The sequence below is a fragment of the Salvelinus sp. IW2-2015 genome, unplaced genomic scaffold, assembly GCF_002910315.2.
Source record: "Salvelinus sp. IW2-2015 unplaced genomic scaffold, ASM291031v2 Un_scaffold1811, whole genome shotgun sequence".
Taxonomy (NCBI): Eukaryota; Metazoa; Chordata; class Actinopteri; order Salmoniformes; family Salmonidae; genus Salvelinus; species Salvelinus sp. IW2-2015.
The window spans coordinates 203,655-215,916 of record NW_019943184.1 but is presented as its reverse complement, the minus strand read 5'-3'; the positions used below and the strand labels follow the sequence as shown (position 1 = coordinate 215,916).

Genomic DNA, 12,262 nt, shown 5'->3' with positions numbered 1-12,262 from the left:
GAGACTATTGTATTCCCTACTGCCGTTGTCCCAGAGACTATTGTATTCCCTACTGCCGTTGTCCATATTGAAAACATCCCAAGTTCCTATTGAAGTCCTGACATTTTTGTGAAGAGGAATGTGGCTCCAACAACAGCTGCTATTGGACCACAAAGTGATGTTATAAACACTACTACTAAAGAGGGAATGACTGAGATTGTTTTTTACAGGAAATAAAGGCATTTTGTGAATAAAGGGAAGGTATTTGGTTTGAGTGGATCTCCTTTTCATATTCAGTGTTTGGTTGATGTTGTATTGTTCTTGTACAGAGGGACAGTAGATTGTGGGCAAGGCCCTGCGATGGACTAGCGTCATGTCCAGGGGGTGTACTTGTACGTCATGCTGCCTCACACTACGGAAACAGGCGATAGACCCTTGCTTCTATGAGCCGTTCTCATCAAGCACTATATAGGGAATAGGGTCCCAGTACTGCACTAAATAGGGAATAGGGTGCAAGTAGTGCACTATATAGGGAATAGGGTGCCAGTAGTGCACTATATAGGGAATAGGGTGCCAGTAGTGCACTATATAGTGGAGACAACGTGGAGATAAGGAATAACAAAATATATTTATTAACTGAAGTAAACTAAATACAATTAACAATGGTGTGTATAGTCAGTAATCAGTAGTGTAAGTGAGTGGTCGCGTGCATAAATGTGATAATGAGGGGTGTTGAAAGGTGCCAACGCAAACAAGCCAAGCCAAAACACAAACAAACAAACAAACAAACAAACAAACAAACTCTATCAGTGTGTCTGCATGGAGAGTCTCCTCCATGAATGGGGAAGTGGTGTATTTATCCTGGGACACACCCGGGACCAGGTGTGTCCCATGTCGCTGAAGACCCTCACAGCTCCGCCCACCGACATCCTAATAAGGAAAACAAGAGCAAAGAGAAAGAATACGGCAGACARAGTGGGAGGGTCGTCACAAAATAGGGAATAGGGTGCCAGTAGAGCACTATATAGGGAATAGGGTGCCAGTAGAGCACTATATAGGGAATAGGGTGCCAGTAGAGCACTATATAGGGAATAGGGTGCCAGTAGTGCACTATATAGGGAATAGGGTGCCAATAGTGCACTATATAGGGAATAGGGTGCCAATAGTGCACTATATAGGGAATAGGGTGCCATTTCAGAATCACCCTGTGTTTATATTATAACCTTTAGTTACCAAGAGCACAATTCTCACTCAGGTTACACACTAAGAATCAAAGCTGTATGGATTCCTTGTGACTTTCTCATGTTCAATGCATCTCAGTGTATGTTCAATGCATCTCAAYRTGTGTCCAAAATGGCACCCTATAAGTCCTGGTCAAAAGTTGTGCAGTATAAAAGGAATAGAGTATCAGTTGACACATCCCTCAGCAATGATAGGAAGCAGAAGAAAACAACACATCAACCGTCCCATGCTAATCCAATGGGTCTTGACCTTGTGACTGTTTGTCCCAGCTTTAAATGACAGCCCAGTCTCATATGGTTGGATATTTTTAGGTTTATTTTCAGCAGGGAAATCTTTTTAAAACTGACTTTTGAGAAGGGGGTAGTTGGGCTGCTTTGGACCACTGGTTAATTTGGAAATGCTTCATATCACAGAACAAGGGGACGAAGTTATTAGTAAGTAGTGTATATATTTATACAAATCTTTGTTCAAAATGTGATAATCTACCCTTCACCATTCCTATCCCACAACCCTCCGCGGGCTGGCTAGAATGACTTGTAGAGGCGTTGAGCAGTKTTGGTGATGTGATGACATGGGCTGGGTGCTGGATAAACGCACTGAATAGAAAAACAGCTGACTTCAAGTGCCTTGGAGAAAAAAATCTGTGATTTTTAACTCGGCGAAAACAGTTTACTATAGCGTAACTGGCTAACGTTAGTTGATACAAGCAATCGTTTTGGTTTTTGTCTAAATTACCAGAAAAATAACAAGTGTGAAGCTAACTAATCAACTCCGTAGCCAGCGCTAACTAGCGAAAATGTACACGCTGYAGATTGGAAGGGACTCTGGTAGTTTTGGGGAACTTTGTACGAGTTTCTCACATTGCATTGATGTCTCCTTTGTTTGAGTTATGCTTTCAAGAAAGAAAAGTAAAGACGAAGCGTCGAAACCAGCCGAGGTACGTGGGAAATATGTGAAGAAGGAGACATCACCACTCCTGAAAAGTAAGTTGGCTAAGTTAGCTAAATTCGCTATATAGTTGGTTATCTAGCCAAATTGTATTGGTCACATACACATATTTAGCAGATGTCATTGCGGGTGTAGTGTAATGCGGGTGGAGCGTAATGCGGGTGGGTATAATTTGTGKAACATTTCAACAGGAATCTKCCAAAAACTTCGTAAAGGACAAGKTTGCCAACAAACAMCGCATAAAAMGTAGCATGATCAATTCACCTAACATTAACTAAATAACTGCCGAATAGGCATCAACTCATCACGTAGTTTATTCTTAATGTTTGTCCATAGGCTACCAGAGTGAGGACAGACATTTTTTCGGAATAAACATGGCGAGTGRGAAACGTAMTTAATTAGCCCWCTCCCTACCCGGTATCGTATTCTGCCGCTATACCATTTTGTATGCGTTGTTTGWTGGCAACCGTGTTATTTACGAAGTTTTTGGAACTGATTCCTGTTGGAAAGTTCCACAAATTATACTCACCAGCGAAATGACTGTGTTCCTATCTCCAGCAGTGCAGAAGTATCTCACAATTCACAACAACAATACACACATCTAAAAGTAAAATAATGGAATTAAGAAATATATAAACATTAGGACGAGCAATGTCGGCATGGCATAGACTAAAATACAGTAGAATAGAATACAGTATATACATATGAGATGAGTAAAGCAGTATGTAAATATTATTAAAGTGACCAGTGATTACATGTCCATGTAACGTTACATAGTATAGAGGTGCAGGGTTGAGTAACCGGGTGGTAGCCGGCTAGTGCTAGCAATGTCTCTTAGTAAAAACACTTTTTTTTAAACAATTCACACGTTTTTAGGTCATATGATGATACCCAAGCATAACACATTTGGTTAAACGGTATTCTACTATCTAATAGTTATTGTGGCTTCTGCATGGCTGACTAGCATCTAGCTTGCTAGCGTTAGCCAAAGTTGAGATATGTAGCTAGTTCTGGTCCATAGCGTTACATGCGTCTATTGAGCCTTCTCAAAGTCCTGTATCTCTACATCCATCCATCCATTGTGGATTCCCCCCTGATTTTGTTATGTGACAGCCTTCAATTTACTTTCGTTACCCACCAATGTAAAGATGTTGCTGGAGTGYTGACTAACCTTTTTGTTTCTGTATGCGCTAAATGTCCATAGCATACGCATGGACCACAGGTAGTTAGCTAGCCATCTAAATGTCAAAATATGGTTTGTTGTGCTACATGCTAACTACCTAGCTAAGTTATTATGACCTGTAGAATAGATGTAGTCTGATTCGGTGTTATTTTCAGTGTAGAGAACATGAACATATTCCTGGAAGGTTGCAATATTTTTTTAATCAGATTTGGTGTATTGGTCAGTTTTATTTTTATTTATTTAACCAGGTAGGCCAGTTGAGAACAAGTTGTCATTTACAACTGCGACCTGGCCAAGAATAAAGCAAAGCAGTTCGACACATTCAACAACAGTTACACATGGAATAAAGAAAACAGACATTCAATGATACAGTTGAAGAAAATCTATATACAGTGTGTGCAAATGAGGTAAGAAAGGGAGGTAAGGCAATAAATGGGCCATGGTGGCGAAGTAATTACAATATATTGTAGAATACCCAGTCAGCCATCTTTTGGACGATATTTAGTAGCATCCTTTGTCTTGACATACACATGTTGGTTCTGTTTCAGAGCTCATGCCCTCATTCATCCGACATGGACCCACTATCCCCAGACGCACCGAGGTCCCTCTGCCAGAGCCTGGCCCAGGACCTTCATCCCATCCCGTKGGACCTGAGCCTGTGTTGGCCGGCAACAAGAGCTTCCTACGTTCCCCTGTRCGGAGGCCACCCCACGAGGCGGCTCTGCGGGGACGCCACCGGATGTCAGCCCCTCCGTACCTACCTGGAAGCCTTGGGGATATAACCCAGGAGTACGGAGGCTCCTCACAGTCCTTCCTCACAGACGTGAGCGCCATGGCTGAGAATGCGGATGCTGGGCTCTACTACCCCYTGACTCCRGAGCCTTACTACGACAGCCAGCAGCAGCAGAGACTGCCTCAGCCACATCAGAACCCCAGAGCCCCTGACCACTTACATGAGGACAATGGATACTATGAACATCAAAGCCTACCACCACCACAACACACTCCCCCGGCCCCCAACAGACCGGCAGCAGGTAAAACATAAAAATGTCTTACTCAAGTCAATATCCGTAGTCATAATAGTCAAATCAGTTGAACTCATTTAATATTGACGAAATGTCTTATAAGGACTCGGTAATTAGATAGCATGGTAGTTTAGTCAAGACAAAATGATGACAAAGGCTTGGAATTGTCTTTAGAATGTTATAATGCTATGAAGGTGGTGCTGGTAGGGCTCTACACTTGTGCACTATGAGCCTTGGTCAAAAGTAGTGGCCTAACAAATTTTATTAGTCACATGCACCAAATGTGAAATGCTTATGAGCCCTTAACCAACAATGCAGTACGAATAAGAAATAAAAGTAACAAGTTATTAAAGAGCAGCAGTAGAATAATAACAGCGAGGCTATATACCAGGGGGTACTGGTACAGAGTCGATGTGGAGGCTATATACCAGGGGGTACTGGTACAGAGTCGATGTGGAGGCTATATACCAGGGGGTACAGGTTCAGAGTCAATGTGCGGGGGCACCAGTTAGTCGAGGTAATATGTACATGTAGGTAGGGGTACAGGTTAGTCGAGGTAATATGTACATGTAGGTAGAGTTGGGGCTTTATAGGTAAAATGGTGCCAGTAGGGAGGTACCCTTGCTTATTGGATGTGGTGACTAGGCTACATATCCACGGCGTCATTCCTGGACTGCCGCTCCTCCGTGTGAGAATGAATGCGTTGGCTACGGAGCTATAGTGTAACCAGTTAAAACACATCTTAGGAACCGTTGTTAAAAGAAGTGTTTGTTGCTACTGTGTTTCCGGCTGCTCAACGAAGCAAATCCTTGTTTTTAGTTTGGATAGAGCCTTAAGCGAAAGGGGTGGTGTCGGTTCAATACACTTCACGATTTGTATCTTCAAAAACAGTCTCACTACAAACTAGTTATTTGCAGATGGGAGTGGGACTGCCTCAAGTMATCTGTTGCCTATTACTTGTCTTCTCTGTGTTAAACACATGACATTYATACACACGTTACTTCAATAGACTCTAGAATGTGAGTCTTGATGTAAATTCCCACTGGTGCATCAGGAGGGACGTTGGTGGTGTTTTCAGTGTAGAGAATAATGGACCCATTCCTGCTAGAGCTGCCCTGGCCCTGCTAGAGCTGCCCTAGTYAACTGTAAGTGCTGTTATTGTGAAGTGGAAACATCTAGGAGTAATGACTCAGCCTCAAAGTGGTAGGTCACACATGCTCACAGAACGAGACCGCTGCGTGCTGAAGCGCGTGAAAATCGTCTGTGCTCAGTTTTAACACTCACAATCGAGTTCCAAACTGCTTCTGGAAGCAACGTCAGCACAAKAACTGTTCGTTGGGAGCTTCATGAAATGGGTTTCCATGGCCGAGCAGCCGCACACAAGCCTAAGATCACCATGCGCAATGCCAAGCGTCGGCTGGAGTGGTGTAAAGCTCGCCGCCATTGGACTCTGAAGGAGTGGAAACACGTTCTCTGGAGTGATGAATCACGCTTCACCATCTGGCAGTCAGACGGATGCATCTGGGTTTGGCGGATGCCAGGAGAACGCTACTTGCCCTAATGCGTAATGCCAACTGTAAAGTTTGGTGGAGGAATAATGGTCTGGGGCTGTTTTGCATGGTTTGGGCTAGTCCCTTTAGTTCCAGTGAAGGGAAATATTAACGCTACAGCATAAAATGACATTCTAGATGATTCTGTGCTTGCAACAGTTTGGGGAAGGATGCTGTCCCCAGAGGAACACGATTCCTTTCTCTATAAATGGATGCTGTCCCCAGAGGACAGGATTCTCTCTTATAAATGGATGCGGTCCCCAGAGGACACGATTCCTCCTCTATAAATGGCTGCTGTCGCTAGAGGGAACGATTCTCTGTTAAAATGGGAATGGCTGTCCCCAGAGGACTGATTCCCTCCTGTATAAATGGATGCTGTCCCCAAGAGGACACGATTCCTCCTGTATAAATGGATGCTGTCCCCAGAGGACACGTATTTCCTCCTGTATAAATGGATGCTGTCCCCAGAGGACACGATTCCTCCTGTATAAATGGATGCTGTCCCCAGAGGAACATGATTCCTCCTCTATAAATGGATGTGTCCCCAGAGGACACGATCTCCTCCTCATAAAATGGTGCTGTCCCAGAGGACACGATCCTCCTCTATAAATGGATGCTGTCCCCAGAGGCAGATTCCTCCTTATAAATGGATGCTGTCCCCAGAGACGATTCTCCTCTGAAAGGATGATGTCCCCAGAGGACACGATTCCTCCTGTATAAATGGATGTCCTCCCAGAGGACATGATTCCTCTGTAATAATGGATGCTTGTCCCAGAGGACATGATTCCTCCTGTATAAATGGATGCTGTCCCCAGAGGAACTGATTCCTCCTGTATATAAATGGATGCTGTCCCAGAGGACACGATTCTCTCTTATAAATGGATGCTGTCCCAGAGGACATGATTCCTCCTCTATAAATGGAGTGATGTCCCCAGAGACATGATTCCTCCTGTATAAATGGATGCTGTCCCCAGAGGACACGATTCCTCCTGTATAAATGATGCTGTCCCAGAGGACATGATTCCTCTCTATAAATGGATGTGTCCAGAGGACATGATCCTCTCCTATAAATGGATGCTGTCCCCAGAGGACACGATTCCTCCTGTATAAATGGATGCTGTCCCCAGAGACACGATTTTCCTCTATAAATGGATGCTGTCCCCAGAGGACAACGATTCCTCCTCCTATAATGGATGCTGTCCCCAGAGGACACGATTCCTCCTCTATAAATGGACTCTGTCCCCTCAGAGGACGAGATTCCTCCTCTATAAATGGATGCTGTCCCCAGAGGACACGATTCCTCCTGTATAAATGGATGCTGTCCCCAGAGACATGATCCTCCTCCTATAAATGTATCTGTCCAGAGTACATATGTCCTCCTCCTATGGATGCTGCCTTACTCTTCCTCATAGAGGCATAGTGTATATAATAGTAAAGAATAGACTAGAACAGACATGCAGAACAACCTAGATGAGAGGCTGACAGCAGCACAGGCAAGGTATGCGGTGGCAGGCAATGAGTAAGTTGGCTATAGCCGTACCAGGGCCTGGCAGCAGGTTTTACTACAGGACGTGTACACACTAGGGCCTGGCAGCAGGTTTTACTACAGGACGGTACCAGGGCCTGGCAGCATGGTGGTTTACTACAGGACGGTACCGAGGCCTGGAGCAGGTTTACTACAGGACGGTACCGAGGGCTGGCAGCAGGTTTTTACTACAGGCAGTTTAGGTTGTAGGGTTTTTTAAGGGTATGTCCCAAGTGGCACCCTATTCCCCCATCGGGCTCTTGTAAAAGTAGTGCACTACATAGGGAATAGGGTGCCGTTTGGGCTCACGGCCCATTTGTTTGACCAGCCAGCCATCCTCTGAAGGTTTAAGGTATGGACTCCTCCTCAGGTATGGTCGAATGCAGGCCAAGTCTCTGGGGAACCTGTCCAGTCTGAGCTGTGAAGACCTCTCCCTGCCCTGTGGTTGGACGGTAGACTGGACCATTAGAGGCAGGAAGTACTACATCGACCACAACACCAACACCACCCACTGGTCCACGCCCTGGAGAGGGAGGGTCCTGCCCCTGGCTGGGAGAAGGTGGAGTCGGCTGAGTTTGGACCGCTACTACGTGGACACCTCAACAAGGGGGCTCAGTATAGACACCCTGTGCTCCTAGGTAGGCTGTAGAGACACGATACTCCCACCCTGTGCTCCTAGGTAGACTGTAAGGACAGAGATATCCACCCCTGTGCTTCCTAGGTAGACTGATAGAGACAGGATACTCCACCCCTGTGCTCCTAGGTAGACTGTAGAGACAGAGATACTCACCCCTGTGCTCCTAGGTAGGCTGTAGAGGTACACAGAGGATACTAACACCCCTGTGCTCCCTAGGTAGGCTGTAGAGACAGAGATACTCCACCCCTGTTGCTCCCTAGGTGAGGAGAGTGCGCATTGATAGAGCATAGATGTATATTCTGCACACCCCTGTGCCCGCTAAGGCTATGAGCTGCCTAGAGACAGAGAGAATACTTCCACCCCTGTGCTCCTGGTAAGGCTTAGAGACAGAGAACCTGCCACTGTGCCCTAGGTAGACTGTAGAGACAGAGGATACTCCACCCTGTGCTCCTAGGTAGGCTGTAGTAGGACAGAAGATACTCAACACCTGTGCTCACTAGGTAGGCCTGTAAGACGAGATACCCACCCCTGTGCTCCTAGGTAGGCTGTCAGATGAAGAGATACTCCACCCCTGTGCTCCTAGGTAGGCTGTAGAGACAGAGATACTCCACCCCTGTGCTCCTAGGAGGCTGTAGAGACAGAGATTACTCCACCCTGTGCTTCCTAGGTAGGCTGTAGAACAGAGATACTCCACCTGGTGTTGCTCCTAGGTAGGCTGTAAGAGACAGAGCATTACTTCCAGCCCTGTGCTCCTAGGTAGGGCTGTTAGATGAGCACGTAGATACTCAGCCCCTGTTGGAATCCTAGGTAGCGCTGTAGAGAACAAGAGATAAGCTCCCACCCCTGTGCTGCCTAGGATGTAGGAGCTGTAGAGACAGAGATTACTCCTCACCCATATGCTCCTAGGTGGCTGTAGAGGAGACGAGATTACTCCCACCCCTGTGCTCTAGGTAGGCTGTAGAGACAGAGATACTGTCGCCCTTAGGTGGCTCCTAAGAGTTTAGTTCTGTAGAGACAGAGATAACTTCCGCAACTCCTTTGATGCCCTAGGTAGGGAAAACTGTAGAGACAGAGATTAACTTCCACCGCCTGGCTCCTAGGTAGGCTGTGAGACAGAGCATACTCCAACCCTCCTTGGTTCTCTCTAGGTCCTAGCATGCTGTAGCGACAGGATACTTCCTATCCCCTGTGCTCTACGGTGCTTCGTAGATGACAGAGATATCTTCTGCCAGCCTGTGCTCTAGGTAGACTAGTAGAGATACTCCACCCTGTGCTCCCTAGGTAGCCTGTAAGACATCGATGATAGTCACCCTGTGCTCCCTAGGTAGGTCCTGGTAAGAGATAGGCTGCCACCCCTGTTTTGCTCCTAGGTAGGCTGTAGAGGACAGCAGATACTCCACCCCTGTGCTCCTAAGGTAGGCTGTAGAGACAGATACTCCACCTTGCCTCCTAGGTAGACTGTAGAGACAGAGATCTCTCCACCCTGTGCTCCCTCAGGTAGGCCTGTAGAGACGACACGCCAGAAGATACTCCACCCTGGCTGACTCCTGTCACGGTCCTGAGTAGTAGAGCGAGATACTCACCCCTGTGCCCCTAGGTAGGCTGTAGAGAGACAGAGATCTCCACCCCTGTGCCGCTAGGGTAGGCTGTAGAGACAAAGAGTAACTCCACCCCTGTGCCCTCCGTAGGTCAGGCTGTAGAGACAGAGAACTCCACCCTGTGTCCTAGGTAGGCTGTAGAGACAGAACTACTCACCCTGTGCTCCTAGGTAGGCTGCTAGAAGACAGACAGACATACTCCACCCCTGTGCTCCTAGGTAGGCTGTAGAGACAGAGATACTCCACCCTGTGCTCCTAGGTAGACCTGTAGAGGCAGAGATACTCCACCCCTGTGCTCCTAGGGTAGGCTGTAAGAGACAGAGATACTCACCCCTGTGCTCCTAGGTAGGCTGTAGAGACAAGATACTCACCCCTGTGCTCCTCTATAGGTTAGGGCTTGTAGAGACAGGAATACTCACCCCTGTGCTCTAGTAGGCTGTAGAGACAGAGATACTCCACCCTGTGCTCCTAGGTAGCTGTAGAGAATGACGTATACTGTCACCCCTGTGGCCTCCTAGGTAGGTTGAAAAACTGTAGATGTCAAAGAGATACTCCACCCTGTGCTCGTAGGTAGGAGACTGTAGAGACGAGTGATACTCCACCCCTGTGCTCTCTAGGTAGGCTGTAGAGACAGAGACTATACTCCACCCCTCCTGTGCTCCTAGGTAGAGCTGTAGAGACAGAGATTACTCCACCCTGTGCTCCTAGGTAGGCTGTAGAGACAGAGATACTCCCCCTGTGCTCCTAGGTAGACTGTAGAAACAGAGATACTCCCCCCTGTGCCCTAGGTAGTCTGTAGAGACGAGGATACTCCAGCCCTGGCTCGCTAGTAGGCCTGTAGAGACGGCAGAGTACTCCACCCCTGTGCTCCTAGGTAGGCTGTAGAGACACAGACATCTCCATCCCCTGTGCTCCTAGGTAGGTTCTGTAGAGACAGAGATACTCCACCCCTGTGCTCCTAGGTAGGTTCTGTAGAGAGACGAGACGATACTCCACCCCTGTGCTCCTAGGTAGGCTGTAGAGAAGAGATACTCCACCCCTGTGCCTAGGTAGTGCTGCTGTAGAGACAGACAACTGCCTACCCGACTCGTGCGCTCCTAGGTAGCTGTAGAGACAGACAGACATACTCCACCCTGTGCTCCTAGGTAGGCTGTAAGACAGAAGCTACTTCACCCCTGTGCTCCTAGGTAGGCTGCTAGAGACAGACAGAATACTCCACCCCTGTGCTCACTAGGTATGAGCTGTAGAGACAGACAGAATACTCCACCCCTGTGCCTCCTAGGTAGGCTGTAGAGACAAGAAGAATACTCCACCCTGTGCTCCTAGGTAGGCTAGACATAGAGACGATACTCCACCCCTGTGCTCTCCTAGGTAGGCTGTAGGACAGATACTCCACCCCTGTGCTCTAGGTAGCTGTAGAGACAGATACTCCACCCCTGTGTTCCTATGTAGGCTGTAGAGACAGATACTCCACCCCTGTGCTCCTAGGTAGGCTGTAGAGACAGACAGACTACTCCACCCCTGTGCTAGGTAGGCTGTAGAGATACTCCACCCCTGTCTCCTAGGTAGGCTGTGAGACAGAGATACTCCACCCCTGTGCTCCTAGGGTAGACTGTAGAGACAGAGATACTCCACCCCTGTGCTCCTAGGTAGACTGTAGAGACAGAGATACTCCACCCTGTGCTCCCTAGGGATAGGCGTGTAGAGACATAGATACTCCACCCCTGTGCTCCTAGGTAGGCGCTGCTGTAGAGACAGATACTTCCACCCTGTGCTCCTAGGTAGGCTGTAGAGACAGTAGCAATACTCCACCCCTGTGCTCCTAGGTAGGCTGTAAGAGACAGACAGCAGGCAATACTCCACCCCTTGTCCTAGGTAGGCTGTAGAGACAGAGAACTCACCCCTCTGTGCTCCTAGGTAGGCTGTAGAGACAGAGATACTCCACCCCTGTGCTCCTAGGTAGGCCTGTAGAGACAGAGATACTCCACCCCTGTGCCTCGCATAGGTAGGCTGTAGACGTAAACTCCACCCCTGTGCCCTAGTGAGCTGTAGAGACAGAGAATACTCCACCCTGTGCTCCTAGGTAGGCTGTAGAGACAGCAGAGTCACTTCCACCCCTGTGCCCTAGTAGGCTTGTAGAGACAGAGATACTCCACCCCTGTGCTCCTAGGTAGCTGTAAGAGACAGAGATCCACCCTGTGCTCCTAGGTAGGCTTGTAGAGAACAGAAGATACTCCACCCCGTGTTTGCTCCTAGGTTAGGCTGTAGAGAACAGATCTCCACCCCTTGCCCCTAGGTAGGCTGTAGAGACAGAATACTCCACCCCTGTGCTCCTAGGTAGGCTGTAGAGACAATACTCCACCCTGTGCTCCTAGGTAGGCTGTAGAGACGATACTCCACCCCTGTGCCTCTAGGTAGGCTGTAGAGACAGAGATACTCCACCCCTGTGCTCCTAGGTAGACTGTAGAGACAGAGATACCTCCACCCCTGTGCTCCTAGGTAGCTGAGAGACAGAGACTACTCCACCCCTGTGCTCCAGGTAGACTGGGAGGGTACAGGATACTCCACACGCTGT

At 47.8% G+C, this 12,262-nt stretch overlaps 1 protein-coding gene across 1 annotated transcript in view; it reads left to right on the top strand.

Annotated features, from left to right (window-relative positions):
• Positions 1 to 1,415: 1,415 nt before the first annotated feature.
• Positions 1,416 to 12,262, top strand: part of LOC112072061 (protein salvador homolog 1-like) — a 25,262-nt gene continuing 14,415 nt past the window's right edge. Inside the window, 3 exon segments of the mRNA XM_070439631.1 lie at positions 1,416 to 1,655; positions 2,109 to 2,204; positions 3,901 to 4,386. Of these exon segments, the coding sequence (XP_070295732.1) occupies positions 1,619 to 1,655; positions 2,109 to 2,204; positions 3,901 to 4,386 (619 nt within the window). The 5' untranslated portion in view covers positions 1,416 to 1,618.